This window comes from Dreissena polymorpha, chromosome 13, assembly GCF_020536995.1.
Source record: "Dreissena polymorpha isolate Duluth1 chromosome 13, UMN_Dpol_1.0, whole genome shotgun sequence".
NCBI classification, from domain to species: Eukaryota; Metazoa; Mollusca; class Bivalvia; order Myida; family Dreissenidae; genus Dreissena; species Dreissena polymorpha.
The window spans coordinates 37,129,839-37,146,966 of record NC_068367.1 but is presented as its reverse complement, the minus strand read 5'-3'; the positions used below and the strand labels follow the sequence as shown (position 1 = coordinate 37,146,966).

The 17,128-nt window shown below is 33.4% G+C and overlaps 2 protein-coding genes across 2 annotated transcripts in view; both read right to left on the bottom strand.

Moving 5' to 3' along the window:
- LOC127854590 (uncharacterized) overlaps window positions 1-5,260 on the bottom strand; it is a 63,202-nt gene extending 57,942 nt beyond the window's left edge. Inside the window, exons 1-2 of the mRNA XM_052389652.1 lie at window positions 4,663-5,260; window positions 3,759-3,917 (exon numbers count right to left, since the gene is read on the bottom strand). Coding sequence (XP_052245612.1) covers window positions 3,759-3,917; window positions 4,663-4,788 — 285 coding nt within the window. The 5' untranslated portion in view covers window positions 4,789-5,260. The remainder of the gene's footprint in view (window positions 1-3,758; window positions 3,918-4,662) is intronic.
- LOC127854880 (uncharacterized) overlaps window positions 1-16,782 on the bottom strand; it is an 81,749-nt gene extending 64,967 nt beyond the window's left edge. The window contains exon 1 of the mRNA XM_052389987.1: window positions 16,700-16,782. The gene's annotated coding sequence lies outside the window, so the exon portion shown is untranslated. The remainder of the gene's footprint in view (window positions 1-16,699) is intronic.
- Window positions 16,783-17,128: the final 346 nt, after the last annotated feature.

Below are 17,128 nucleotides of genomic sequence, written 5' to 3'. Positions count from 1 at the left end.
ACCGGGTAAAAGTGTGATCACTTCAAGCCAAGTTCAGGCGAGCTAAAACAGCCAAATCTATGTGCAGTTAAAATCCTGCCTTAAAGAGCATTTACACATTAAGTTCCTTTTTCTGTAAGAGGATTTCAAACAAAGCTTTCCGACCTTCGTCCATACATACAGACAGACGGAGATGTGCAATGCTTAATGCCTCCATCTCTGTGTGGGCATAAAAAAGTGCATCCTAAATAGAAAATTTTCTTCATGAGAACGAGATATTTTTATTGCATTACAACACTATAAATATATCTTTCTTGTGAAATATATTTTCACTTAAGGATGCAAATGGTTGTTTTTTTTGGGTCATTTTGTTACGCATATATGTTGATTGTCTTCTTTTGTTAATATTTTCTTGGAATGTCAATTGCTGACCACTTTTTGGCAAAGCTACGGGTGTCCTGATTTCTATTTATGAGCATGCTATCTGTATAGTATCCATGTGCTGCAACAGATTCACGGTTCATGTTTCAAGAGTAACATGTTTCGTAGAGTGGAATCAAATGCTGGCCGACTGTTTTGTATGCTCCTTCAGAAAACATAGTTTGATCACAATAAAAGCCACTGACATTTAGTCATTAAACATTGGTTTCTTCTAACGTCATTTGATTGATGATTAGTATTACCATTACGTTTTGTTCCGAAACCAAGATTGAAATAAATTATTAAAATGTAGTCAGATATATAGCTATCATCGGACGGATGTCTTTACTCTAAGTAACATAATGTCAGACAATATTAGAAACAATATATCAATTATTAAGTTGATAATAATATCAGCTCAAATGTAATTTTTTTAATAAGTGGTATTTAATTATCCATTTTGATTGTAAACCTTCATATATATCCTTTTCACTGCTGCAAGGCTGTATTGCCAAAATGTATTGTCATAAACAGACATAAAGGAAAAAGTAATATATCCAAAATCCAAATTGTCTTGTTATGCCCAAAATATACTTCACTTGCAATTTTCTACAGCTGAAGGGGCCTTTTCACATATTTGGTAAATTACACAATTTAAAAGAATTGTTTCATATTAGTTGTGGTTATGATATTTGTGAGGAAACAGAATTACTGGACATTTACCAGGCTCTAAAATATCCAATATATGCATATTTTGACGATTTAAAAAGCTGACAATTATAAAGTGTTGCAACGCGAAACGATTAAATAATTTGGAGTGTCCTGTTGTTGCTATTATATTTGTGTGATACTACGGGGATTCCTAATATAAAGTAAAAATTCAACACTCACTGTATGGGCACGGATGGAAGAGTGGTCTAAGCGATAGAATTTTACTCCAGGGCTCAGTGATTCGAGCACAGTTTAGGGCTACTTTTTTCCTTTTAAAATTTTATTCTTGTTTTTTTACCAGAGCTTTTTAGATCCAATGTTTTCATTTATCAATATAAAGCATGTAATGACAAACTTTAATACATGCCAACATCAGTGAAAAGCTCTCTTGAAGCAAAATCGGATCGCTCATTGAACACAAGCTTTGTTATACAATATTTAGCATATATTTGATTTAACAAACGTATTGTGATTTGTGGATTGACTTCAAATGCATTAAATCAAAGAGGTCATCATGTCCAACGTTATTTTGGTTTGTGCTAGGCATGATGAGTTTGTACAAACTATTTACCATCCGATTTTAGCCTATAATAGGCATATTTTCTTAATAAGCTTGTATACTTAATATTGAACAACACTTTGCAATCGGAAATTAGGAAATACGGTGGAATTGTTTTAAGAAACATATATGCCTCAAACTGGCAATTATGAAACAAATCGAAAAGTCTTCTGCATGCTTAAGACTATGGAAGGGAAAGACCGCAAATATTATTTATCAGCAGAAATGTTGCACGTGTTCAAATAAACAAGGTTTGATACTTTGTGCTTCAATTTTCAAAAATATCACTTTTAAAGGTGGATACATCTCATACGTTCACCTTGTCCAATTTAAACTGTTCAACGAATAAAAAAATTAAATGTTAAAAATGTAAAATGTACATTTACTTGTAAACAAAAATCGCATGCATAACGCACAAAGCTTTGATATTTTGATTCACTGCTTAATATGGAAATTCGTTGTAAAATGTTGAAATGTGGTTCGTCAACTTGTATTCTGAACAATTGTATAGTGTACACTTGTTAGATGCTGACTTGTGGCAGATTACTAAAACCGATTGTACAACTTAGAAAATATTCAAGATGCTTATGTAGCTTCTCATCCACTTCCTTACTTCATTTTCTGATCTGTAGTTTTTGAAGAAACATGTTTGGATTTAAACACTTAAACCTGTTGAAGTAAGTCTACACATGTGTACTTTTGACATCGATCGAATTACAATGAAAATATCTTTATATTCATAATTGATTTAGTTGCATATCAATTTTGTAGAATCGGAACATTAAACGTTTTACTCTTTACAATATTGTACAACACAGATATTAAAATGTTTCATTTAAGCATTTTAAATGTGCTCTGTTTAACAAATGAGCGCAATATTCAACAAATGCGACATTTCTAGTGATAAATATTATTGGCGGGCTTTCCTTTCCAGACAAGACAGTGTTCGAATGACAGCCATCCCATATTAAGCAAAGACAATATTTAATATAAATAAAGGTTTCAGTCCACAGAATTCGATTATAATTATTGTGGCCTACATGTATGTCTAATAAAAAGATATTGTAATTGAAGCAGAATTCTGCGTTTTGATGCAAGCATTTTGCCAAGCATTTTGCCATTTTGTCACTTTTGACTCCTGCAAATAATCTGCGTAGCATCATGTTGCCGGAAACACAACCAATAATCTATTTTATACCCCAGAAATCTTGTTAAAATGTATACTAAGAAACAAATGCGGACACCTTAACTTGCATGCACTAACACAATAACTCTATGCTATTTCACGCATGGGGACATTTGACTCCTGGTTTTGAAAACCTAGTGAAATACCGGATATTATAGAATTACCTATCAGAGCAGATTTGACATATCATGATGGTTGAGAGAAAACATATGCCTTCATTGTGTTTCAAGATTTGCTACAATATAATAACAAGTTGTCGTTTTCGCAACAATACTTGTCGATAGACCGGAACTCTTTTTAAACATGGAATATATATATATAACTAGAACGTATTTGATGTCTGCAACATTTTTTTCTGATGATTCGGTAAACAATATACCTGCCAGAGTGTTAACACTGTTTCAAAGTGACTATATCTTATATCAGAAGGAAATAAAACACCCCTTGGCCGCCATGTTGTCCAGAAGAGTGGCATTGCTTTCGAGCCGAGATATCAAGGGAATAAATATTGTGAGCCTAACACGTTTTATGTTGATATATAAAATCTATAAATGATAATGCCCCCTCCCAGCTCCCCACAAGCTTGCTGTTCAAACCCGCCCTAACTATTCTGACAACAGTTTCAAAAATTTATCACTCAATGTGGCTACTAATGTTAACCAGGTAAAAGCTGACGACGCACAGGAATGGACCATGTACAAATGACGGACTAAAAGTGATCACAAAAGCTCCCCATGAGCGTTCATACGAGCTACAAACAATACAGAGATGTAGCTTTATTGTTATCTGTTTTATATGAGTATTCAAATGGTGCATGTGCACGAAAAAATATATTATATTCGTCTTCGTATAGAGCATGCCAGAAAACTCTCAAATCGGCGCAACATACAACTAACACACTACCTGGGCTAATTTCTTCACAGCATTTTGGGCATCGCTATCTTGACTTAGATATTGTGAGTCACTCAGCAGGCTGGTAAATGTTGTGAAGTAGTTTTGGAGATCAACGTCCGTGACTTTCATTATGGACGAGTGACGCACAGCTTTCACGATTTCACGAGCCTAGTAGACAAACACATTACAAACATGCTTTACGTGATATGCAAATGTGACAGTTAGCCTATTTAGAAAACATTCAGGAAATCAATTGTGTTATCATGCATAAAGTGTATAATTCAAAAATACAATTCCTGTTTAAACCTATACTGCTAAAAAAATCTTAAAATGTAGCTTAGCTTAACTTTCAGTCTTTGTGATTTGCATAAAACATTTTTAATAAACTTCAAAATATTTTAAGCTTCCCACGTATGTGCAATGTTCATTGCATACCATATAGGTTATTGCTTGTTTGAACTGTTTGATCCTATGAACGTTAGTAAACCAAACAACTTATATTTGGGGTAAATACAACATGTATAGTTTTCAGTACTAAAGACTTAAGATTTGTAATTTGACGAATATTGTTAATTCTAAAAACGTCATATGAATGTTCCCTTGTTCAAGGGCTAATGTTTTTGTGAGTGAATAATAAACTTTGCACATATAACAAAGTGATTGTTGGGACAACATCCTCGTTATGGAGATAACATTATACACGAATTAAAGTTAACCTTATGCATATGACAAGTATTAATCCTTTGATTAAATAACAATAAAATATCCAAGTTATATAATGTCTGATTAACATAACTGCTTATATGTACATGAATATTTATGCATAACTCTTTAAATTACTAATATGTAACCTTGTCAGTAAAAAAATGCGCACATAACTATTGTCAGAAGGCACTAGTTTATAAATTCTTACCTTATACAGGAGGCACGCAGCGTTGTGGGTTGGCTTTCCCGTTGTTATTGGGAAAGAGAACTTGCTATCAAAGCGTGTGCAGTTCAGCATAAAACTTACGACTCCGTTGAAGTCTGTATCTTGCATTGATCTCGTGGCAGCATATCCATCTGGTGGGAAATAGCACTTTGCTATTTCCCAATAGTTTGTTTTCCACAATTGCGCAGATGTATTCTTTCAAGACAATCTATTATACCGATGTTCCTTGATAATTTCCTGACAAACTTTATCAAAAATCTTCTTTTGACATTGTTTGCGATGCAGTAACTTTGTTGTAGAACAGCCATTGCAAGTAGATCCTACTTGGCTGTAAATGTGCTTGTGAAAATTCTGAGCCTCGTTGTCAGCTAAGTTATCCAAGCCAGACTTCGCAATGTCTATAATAAACCACGCCTTCAGCCAGTTTGTCCTTTCTTGATCATTAAACACATCAGCTAAGCTCGCCATTCTGTTAACAAGAACACAAGTGTCTTAAGGAGAGTCAACGTTTGTTGTAGGAACCGGCCATTTTTTTCAGTGTCACCTATGAAATATAATAATGCATTATTAAATACAGTGAACATATTTAAACTCTAATTTTTAAATAGTTGATTCGAAAGTATATCATTTTAGAAGGCTACACAATAAGAAGACATCCTAATAAGAAATATCTTTAAAAGATATACGGCGTTGATTGTGATCGGTGTTTACGAACGATAAAAAGTTATCTCTTTGAGATCAAAACATTGCGAATGCCTATTGTCTCTTCAATTACGGGGTGTTGCGCCAGATTGTGTTGCTTATTTCGCTTTATTAGATATTATTACTGTATTATATATATATATATATATATATATATATATATATATATATTATATCATTGAAGAGAATTTCAATGCATAGAAACATAGAAACAATTACCATTCACTTTTTTTTATTGTACCGTGCATCAAGGGATTTGCACCCATTTTTGAACAAATGTATTTGGCGGTTGTTTGTTTCATTGTACGTGTCAAGAAGTATTTACTGTAGCGATAAATCGATCCACCCACCCCCCCCCCCCCCCCCCTCTTTACGCTGCATATCGTATTGTTTAGCTTGGGGCAATACTCATGTACTAGTATAAGACAGTCTTATGTGAATAAAGAGAATAATTATAAAAGTTAAGACATTCTAAGGAAAAAAGGGGAAAACATACGCGCCAGTCTCAATGTTATGATGCTGTATGTTGAAACGCTCTAGAGAGGGTCGTCTTAAAAGTTTGAATTAATCATGTTATATAAATTATCGTTTGATAAAGTGGCATAAATTTTGCTTTTTTTTCATGCAGAAATTTGACACGAGTAGGTTTGTGCCATAATAAATGATGCATGCATATTTGAATGTTGAAAGTTCAAAGTCTGTGTCTACGGTCAGACGGAGAGATGTTAAAACGAACGGATACTTAAAAGCCCATTAACATTCAAAATCAACGAACGCTGCCCGAAGCCACTCTCGCCACTCTGGATCAGCAGACGATTTATTTCATAAATCAATCTCTGGGTTAATGGTCGCCATCTTTCGAACTACTTTCAAAAGTACAACAACAACAATAACAGTAGAAGACAATTTTAATTGCGAAAAGTTTAAAAATTGAGTACATGTGTCACGGTTGTTGAGTGAAATAGTGTTATTTTCAACTGTGTATGAAGCATGTGAACTGGTAGTGGAATAACCGATTTGTTGGTGGAAATGGAATTTAGAAATATATCTAATAATTCATCATCGTGTAGAATAATCATCAGCATCATTTCTGTGGAACATTGCACTATTCAAAAAACAAGTGTTTCATAGATATGGTGCTTTTGACATAGTTCACTAACCATCAAGACTGAAATGATTCATGCACACAGGTAAAGTAAATAATTGAATTTGTGCAGAATGTTTATTTTTTACAAATTATTATTTAATTTGACCAATTTATTTTAGATTGATTGCACTGAAACTCAAAGTCTAAAGCTTAGTAAGACACTTAAGCCAGTTTTCTGAGAAGAAACAATACTTGTTCAGAGTATAGCAGGCTCATGCGGCCTCTGGTATATTTATTTGGCCTCGGCCTTTAACCTGGGTCGCTTTGATTTCAGGTGTTTAGCCCCCATATCAACAAGGCTCTCGACCCTATATGTAGTTATTCATATTGTTTAAAGATTTTGAGAACCCTCACTCGGTGCCAGTGGGGATAAAACAGGGACCTTCTTATAGCTAGATGAATGCATCAAATATGCCAGCAACACTTTATAATCAATAACTTTATAATTGATGATTCTGTTCTTTTAACTACATTACTAATTTACCAAAACAATGTGAAACACATTTTTATGCCCCCAAAGGAGGGCATATAGTGATCGCACTGTCCGTCTGTCTATCCGTCACACTTTGCATTTAGGTTTCGAAAAAATGCTCATAACTTCTATGTCGCTTCAGATGTAACATTCATATTTGGTATGCATGTGTATATGGACAAGGCCTTCCCATACACACACAAATTTTGACCCCTTTGACCTTGAACTTAGGGTCGGCTTTTAGGTTTTGAAAAATGCTCATAACTTCTATTAAAGCGTTTATGTCATCCTACGGAGACAGCTCTTGTTTTTGCTACTGTCCTCTGCACAAACCATGATATATCTGCATATATGCATCCAACCAAATCAGTAAAACTATTTGTCACTTAATTACAGTAAACTTATTGCATGTTAACTTTTCAACAATATATATATACATGTATATATAATTATATATAACAGATCTTGAAAAAAACTCACATCAAACTTCAAATTGTTTTAGTAAATTATAGGCTTTAATTGGTATTGTGACATTGACACCACTCATGCATGCGACTATACAATTATACAACTATGGAGCACATTATTTATGAGAAATTCCAATACATCAACATATCGTCTCAGATTAAAGGCAGATAATCTAGTGCTTTTTTGCTGCCATTTTTACTATTACACATTTTTTCATTTTATGTTATGATGCATTGATCTTGTTTCTAAATTAACCAAGCAATCATGTTAAACTTTTGAAGAAAGATGTTGTCTGATAAATATAGAAAATATAATAACTACAAAGTGAACAAAATTCAGTTGAATACTGTGACCAACAAAGATTTGCCAAAGAGCAATTCAGATCATGATTTAAATTAAATACAAGTAATATGAAAGTCTGTCTATTGGATCCCAGTTAAGACTTATTTGTCAAATCTGCACATTAATTTTCCCTTAGCCATGTAGAATTGGGGACTAAATACCATCAAGTCATGTAAAAAGGAGCAGGGTATAGCACGCTGCTATTGATCTCTTGAGCTTTCACATGAATTTTACGGGTAATTTTCATACAACAAATGATATTATGTAGTGTAATGATAAAGCATTATGAGCACAAATTATATCTCTTACTAGTGGTGCAAAAATCATTTAAGTGTCACATTTCAAAAGAAAATTTATATAAAAAGGTATTATTAATTGTTAAAACGTTATAAAAGGTTATTTCAATTCACTAAAGCATTTAATTACAAGAACAAGTGCATTTTATGTCCATTACAATACATGTAACAGTATTGGCATTGTATTTATCTGCATTTGATGTGCATTTAATACACTTAAAAATGCAGACAAGACACACTTCTAACAGAAACAAATGTATTTTTTTCTGCATTTTTCCAGCATTAATACTCTTCAAGTGTATTTTTTATCATCTCAAATACACTTTACCAGGAAAAAGGTATGTTAAAATGCATTTTAGTTTGTTTTAAGTATATTTTTAAATGCAATAAGACACTCTTTTCTTTTGCAAAAAATGTTGAACAAAAACTTGAAAATATTTAATATACTAAAGTGTAGTAATAATTAAAGTTTTGTATGAGCATCAAAAACAGTGTCAAATTCATACCAGTGCCTATTTAGTAGCAGTAGGCCTTATATGGTCTACTTGTGGTAGAAATAATGCATTTTGTATAATACAACATACATAAATTAAAAAATATAGCTGCCCATACAGTTCAATACAATGTTCAATTAACTACACTATGCAAAGTTGAAATATGACATCAAGCTTGGAATAATCTTTTCAATAATGAATAATATGCTGTTTTAATTTATAAGTGAAATAGACACTTGCATATAAAAACTGATTTTAAATCAAAACTAAATGTTTAATTTGATTTTTAGCTCCACTGGCCAAAGGTCCTGTGTCCATCGTGCATCCATGCATAAACTTTTCCTTTAAACATCTTCTCCTAAACTACTGGTCCAATTCTGATGAAATTTCTTAGGAATGTTCCTGGGGTGTACCTCTTTCAAATTTGTTCAAATTATGCCCCTGGGGTCAAATTTGACTCTGCCCTGGGGGTCACAAAATTGAAAATTTGCTTAAATAAGGCCTATTTTGTGAAAACTTTCAAAATCTCCCGTCCATAACCATTGGGCCTAGGGCTATCAAATTTGGTATGTAGAGACATCTAATAGTCCTCTACCAAATTTGTTCAAATTATACCCCTGGGGTCAAATTTGACTCTGCCCTGGGGGTCACACAATAGAAAATTTGCTTAAATAAGGCCTATTTTGTGAAAACTTTCAAAATCTCCCGTCCATAACCATTGGGCCTAGGGCTATCAAATATGGTATGTAGAGACATCTAATAGTCCTCTACCAAATTTGTTCAAATTATACCCCTGGGGTCAAATTTGACCCTGCCCCGGGGTCACAAAATTGAACATATGCTTATATAGGGTATATTTTGTGAAAACTTTACCAATCTTCTCTTCCATAACCATTGGGCCTAGGGCTACCAAATTTGGTATGTAGTGGCATCTTATAGTCCTCTACCAAGTTTGTTCAAATTATGCCCCTGGGGTCAAGTTTGACCCTGCCCCGAGGGTCACAAAATTGAACATATGCTTATATAAGGCCTATTTTGTGAAAACTTCAAAAATCTTCTTGTCGAAAACCATTTGGACTATGGCTACCAAATTTGGTATGCAGTAACATCTTATAGTCCTCTACCAAGTTTGTTCAAATTATGCCCTTTGGGTCAAATTTGATCCTGACCCGCATGTCACAAAATTGAACATTATATACGCTTATATCTTGCTTATTTTGTGAAAATTTTAAAAATATTCTTGTCCTTAACTCTAGGACCTAGGGCTACCACATTTTGTATGTAGTGAGATATAGTAGCCCACTACAAAGTTTTCTCAAATTATGCCCCTGGGGTTAAATTTGACCCAGCCCAGAAGGTCACAAAAGTGTACATGTGCTTAAATAGGGCCTATATTTAAGTATTTGCACATGCAGAGAAATTTGTTTCAGCCTTTTTTTCAGCAGTGGAGTGATACAGGACCATCATGGCCCTCTTGTTTAAATACTCAAAAAATGAAACCGTGTTCATGCTTGCATGAACACAGTTTATAAATGCTGTCAGAATTATAAAATATGCAATTACTATAAAAACAAATGCCAGGGAAAAGTGCTTTTTGTACTAAAAAAATTGAATGAATATTACAATAATACATTCTGAATACTTTAGTATGTAATTAACAGTTTTTGTCTGAGAAAATCACTAAATTTTATATATTTATTCAAATTCACATAAATCATATTTAAAAAACACATCATTACTTCAAATCCTTTCACACAATACTGAAAAAAAAATGCACAGTTTCTGATTGTTATTGATTCTTTATTAATTTATACATGTACCATTTTTTAATCTTGATGCATCCTCAATTGTATTATGCACATCTTAATCTGTTTTAACAATTATAATATAAAGATTAAGGCTGACTCAGTAAAATAATAATCCATGATTTCTGCAGTACTTGCAGACAAAATAGGAATACTGCTGTGATATTATCTATCTATCTAATGGGATATTAATTTGGCTTCAATAGAAACAAGAAATATCTTTAAAAAAAGATATACGGCGTTGATAGTTCAATGAATGAGATCAAGGATAGCGAATGTCTTTTTTCTGTGCAGTTCTTAGCTGCATCACACGCAGTACGGGATGTTACGCGGAGTTTTCGCGGCTTATTTTACATTATAACATATTGCTGGTCATAAACCTATAGATACAAAACAGAAAACCAAAAGAAGAATGGAAGTGAAATTTAAACATATGAGACAACCGGCCACACGAGAAGTATCCGTATTTATAGGCGCGTTCTTCGAACAAACCTGTTTTAGTGGTTTGTCGGGCATTGCTATTTGATTCGATTATTAACAGTATCAATTATCATCGTGCTAATGCTTAAAGTGATATTATGGGCATTTTGCACTGTTGAATTGAGCTGAAAAGAATTAACAGGTCAAAATAGTTAGTTAAAATGTGGTTACTGATTAATTATCTGCAACTCACCTTGCTACCAGTTGTTTATAAAAATATATTTTATATTCGATATTCTTACGTGACCCACCCAGTCCTGTAAGCTGAAATGATCCGTAAAACAATTTCGTGTCTTTGTGTCGTATGAACAAATCTGCACTAAAAATAAATTTAGGTTCAACTCGTAAACGCATGATCAGTTGTCAAACGAAAGTACGGTTGATATTCAAATGCATTATTTTTCTCTTTCTGGTATATTGTTTTAGTATGATGATGCTGCATTAATTAATATAAGTGTATATGAAGTAGAAACATCAAAAATAATCAACGGTTGCGATAGACACCTATAAACTGTTACATGCTCATAATATCACTTTAGTACATTAGGCAATATGGACGAATAATTATTGTTAAATTTATCAACAATAATATTTATCATTGTATTGTTGAAAACACATTAAGAATCTATTATTTACATACCATAATTATATTGCTGAATATCTTCATTTAACATATTTCTGGTCTAAAGAAAATTCCAGGTCACCTAGTTCACGGATAGCGTCTTTATTATATAGCGATTATTTTACTGGCCGCCAACTACGGTGTTGACCTGTATATAAACTCTGAATGTCCGCGAATTGACCCGATATACCTCGCGGGTTGAAATGCAATGCTTTAAAGTGAGGCCTCGCTTCCATTGCTCTTTATACTTTTACATGTTAACATGTTGACAGGAATAAGGAAGTAAGTACTAAATATGAGAACATAGCCTTTTAAGTATAAACGCTCTTGCGCTGGTAATACTCTGAAAATAAAAGGTGTACGCACAAACTGTATTGATGTCGAGAATTGAGTGTAAAACTGTTCTATCTATTAAGCCTTTTCATTCGAGATAAAATTGTTTCATACAGTAAAACAGTGTTACAAAGACGCGGATATGTTTCCAATGTTCTGGTGGTATACTCAAATCAGCCAATGGAATAAATGAAGTGTATTCATTCGTACCTAGCCGCGGGAAATTTTATTGGAATTTTATTGGACACTTACAAAGGCTAAGGTGAAAAGCTGGCTTATGCAGCTTACGCCGAAAAAATCAAAGCATACACATGTATAAAATGTGTATGTATATATTAGTTAAACTTAAATTGATTGACCATCGATAAAAAGATATTATAATATATGTATGTATATATATATCCTTGTAAAACTAAAAATTAAATATGTATGTTTCTATTACATCATTTAGGACTTTTATTTTCAGACAAAGTAGAGTGAAGCTTAAAACAGTATCCAATTGTAACAGTCAATTTTGGAAAAATCAACCTTATAATTATTTTCTGTGTTGGCCAATGTCATAATTGGTATAAAATGCATATTGAACTGGAAGTTTTCTTTATTTTAAATGATAACATTTGCTTGGTCAGCCATAATTGTCACAATCAAGTGGTCTTTTTACAATGTAGTTTTTTCACTGACTATGGGTTTGTTCTGAGAATGAGCCACACAAAGTATCGTTGGGGAGATGAGTTGTCAATTTTATGTTTATCAGTCTTTCATAATCCAGTATACCTGTAACAAGAAATATCTTTAAAAAAAGATATACGGCGTTGATAGTTCAATGAATGAGATCAAGGATAGCGAATGTCTTTTTTTCTGTGCAGTTCTTAGCTGCATCACACGCAGTACGGGATGTTACGCGGAGTTTTCGCGGCTTATTTTACATTATTACATATTGCTGGTCATAAACCTATAGATACAAAACAGAAAACCAAAAGAAGAATGGAAGTGAAATTTAAACATATGAGTCAACCGGCCACACGAGAAGTATCCGTATTTATAGGCGCGTTCTTCGAACAAACCTGTTTTAGTGGTTTGTCGGGCATTGCTATTTGATTCGATTATTAACAGTATCAATTATCATCGTGCTAATGCTTAAAGTGATATTATGGGCATTTTGCACTGTTGAATTGAGCTGAAAAGAATTAACAGGTCAAAATAGTTAGTTAGTTAAAAAAAGATATACGGCGTTGATAGTTCAATGAATGAGATCAAGGATAGCGAATGTCTTTTTTTCTGTGCAGTTCTTAGCTGCATCACACGCAGTACGGGATGTTACGCGGAGTTTTCGCGGCTTATTTTACATTATTACATATTGCTGGTCATAAACCTATAGATACAAAACAGAAAACCAAAAGAAGAATGGAAGTGAAATTAAAACATACGAGTCAACCAGCCACACGAGAAGTATCCGTATTTATAGGCGCGTTCTTCGAACAAACCTGTTTTAGTGGTTTGTCGGGAATTGCTATTTGATTCGATTATTAACAGTATCGATAATCATCGCGCTCATTCTTAATACATTGGTCAATATGGTGGAATAATTATTATTAAATTAATCAAAAATAATATTTATCATTGTATTGTTGAAAACACATTAAGAATCTACATATTTTTGGTCTAAAGAAAATTCCAGGTCACCTAGTTCACGGATAGTGTATTTATTATATAACTATTATTTTACTGGCCGCAAACTCCGGTGATGACCTGTATATAAACTTTGACATTCATACACTGGCCGCGAATTGACCCGGGTTGAAATGCAATGTATTAAAGTGAGGCCTCGCTTCCACTGCTCTTTATACTTTTACATGTTAACATGTTGACAAGAATATGGAAGTAAGAACTAAATATGAGAACATAGCCTTTAAATATAAACGCGTTGCGCTGGTAATTCTCTGAAAATAAAAGGTGTACGCACAAACTGTATTGATGTCGAGAATTGAGTGTAAAACTGTTCCATCTATTAAGCCTTTTCATTAGAAATAAAATTGTTTCATGCAGTAAAACAGTGTTACAAAGACGCGGATATGTTTCCAATGTTCTGGTGGAATACTCAAATCAGCCAATGGAATAAATGAAGTGTATTCATTCGTACCTAGCCGCGGGAAATTTTATTTGAATTTTATTGGACACTAACAAAGGTCAGGAGAGGTGAAAAGCTGGCTTAATACAGCTTACGCCGAAAAAGGGAATTTGTAACTAATAATCACACAATATACACAATTAAAATTGTATGCATTTAGATTTATTTAGTACTGCACATTAATCATTTTCCAAAAATATGTAGCAACATTACATTATATAATGCTGCAATACTAAAGTAATTTACTAATTAAAGGTCGCTGATGTGTAATGGATGTGGTGTCCACCTAGTGATCTGGAGGTCACTGGTTTGATCCCCAGTGTGGGAGCATTCTTAAGAAATCTCCAAGAGACACCCAAGTACTGGTTCTAGGCCCAGGAAACGAACTCAAGAGCATTTCACATACATGTAAGTAGTTAGTACTTAAAATTTAATCAAACTAAAAATGGGTTAAAACTAACAACTGAAACCCTTATTAATACATTTTATTTTGAATCAAGCAAATGTGCAAATTCATTAAAAATAATGAGTAAAATTTAAAAATTCTACTTTAAAGTAATCATGATAATTTAGATCATTTTCAGAATATTTAATGATGATAATGATACAATTATATATTCCCCAAATGATTAAAATAAAACATGTAATGTTAATTTATGAAAAAAAGTTTTAATTTTATCAATATCATGGTAATTACAACTAGATACAGGCAATTAGATCAGAAACGTGCATTAATTATATTAACCCATTCATGCCTAGCGTCCTGAAAAAAAGGACATTGCAAACAGCGTAGACCCAGATGAGACGCCGCATAATGCGGCGTCTCATCTGGGTCTGCGCTGTTTGCTTAAAGAAATTTCTGTAAGAAATATTCTAAATATAGAAATAAATATACCAGACACCCCTACTTTTGGAAATAAATTGATCCAATTTAGAAGGATGGGAGAGTCCACTGGGCATAAATGGGTTAATGAACAACCCAGACATATGTAGTGATTTATGGTCACTATTTGATTAACGTTCTATACATGACCTGTCATAAAAGGTATTTTTTAGCCAGTACTACAATGGGCAATGATAGTCTGTATTGCATACATATTCCAACGTCTATTCTCGATTCGCTTCCTCAAACTGAACAAATATTTAATGTTTACATCGCGAAACGTAATGCATCCAGTTTCACTTTCGGTTTGGTTGGTTTTGTAAACACCGTAATTTCATCTTAAAAATGGATGATAGGGTGATTAAATAATAATGGAAAAGTAAATCATTTGGATAATAGGTCAAAATGCAACACAAATCAACGTTAATAGTGCTCTTAATATCAAAGTTTCGGTAAAAAGTTTGGCGCTAGTTCAACGCGCATCGTATACAGCCTCATAACAATAGACTGACAACCTTTTGGGTAGTAAAGTAGTAATACAAGGCAATATGGCGACCGTTAGCCACGAGGCCTATCTTACGGAGGAATCACGATTGCCACTCTCGCGTGTGCTCGTAAATGTTCGGCTATCGTCACGGGAAATTCACATGGAATATATTGGGACACAAAAATAAAAACGAGCATTTTGTATCTCGTTTAAGGTTTACCTTTTCTAGTTAAATGTAACTTGATAAGAATGATAACCGATGCTTCGAAATATTCTAAAAATGGCAAAGAACTATGTTGCAGGAGTATGCATGGCTTTACACATGCACAATTACTGTCGTTACCTGTAGATGACAACAAAGCGAGTTTTAGCTGTAAGCGTTTGCAACGATTATCAAGTTTCAATTATGATGACAATTGTTGCAAAGGTCCTCATATTGGAATAGTTTAGATTTGCATATCTTAACACGACTCTTGATCAGCAGGTGAATTTTAATGTATGGATTTCTCTACGTTGTTTGTATAATTTGGCTGTACACATTGTGATGATAGTATATTACAGTATCGTGTAAAAAGGCTTAAAAAACAGAATTACGAACTTTGGCATTAAAACAAATCATCAACAGTAGCAAATAACTTGAGTATTTACCCGTAACGAGACACCACTGTTAAGAAAATAAAGTTCATACCGCACATACGTGGTGCAATATTGACATTTTGTTGCAATTGTAACTTTAAAAATAAAAAGCAAACACATGTACACACTAAACTAATATCGGTAACCATTTTAATGTATGGATTAATGTATGGATTTCTCTACGTTGTATTATATATACATCGCCACGCTACGAGTAAATCATATTTTGAAAAAGATCGGGGACCATGCAATTGTAAAAACATTACAAACTAGTTCAATGCAGCAGAATCAAGCAGCTATACTAGAATGGTAGCGTTTGGTTGCCGTAACACAAAAAGCAATACTATGTAAGATCTTACTTTACATCCCGAATAGGAATATTTAAAGCCACATAAATACTCGAAATCAACGAATATTTCCGACTCTGGCGGAAGCTAATCTCGTTTTTACAAGTAAATGTTCGGATATCGGAAGTAACATCGAATATATTGTGACACCAGAATGAAAACGAGCATTTTGTATCTCGTAAAATCTATGTTACCATACCACATCTAGCGTTGAAATATTGGCTATTTCTATCAAGAGCACTGATTTTTAATGCGTTAACTTCTATTTTACAAAATATTGTACGCAATATGCGTTGCTTTTGAGTATTTATGTGGCTTTAAACAAAACATATCAGTGCTTACATATACTTTGAAGAGTAAATGTGTACTGAACTCACGGAATACGATGAACAGGAAACGCAATTCCCTCCTATATGTTTAAATTTTGAAAAACTGATGGTCCACACTCATGTATGTCTTCCAGAAGAATAATTAGTCTAATAATCTTTCTTTAGTCGATTTTGTTTTGAACAGCGTTTTCCTGGTATCAATACAATAAAATATGAAGCCTGTTCCTGGTATCAATATACTTCCTTGAAGGTACAGTCATTGAGACCATGTGAAAAAGTCATGACTCAGTGACGTTGGGTTAATGTAAATGTCGCAACTGAATGTTAAAAGTGCTAGCTTGAACTCATCTTTATATCTCTTTGAAATATGCTTTCGATACTTACCTCAACTGTTCAGGTCCTTTCAAAGTGGGGCAGAGTTCACGCTGTCTATTACTAGACAGAATCGCAACGGGGGATAGAGCTGTCTTTTTTACT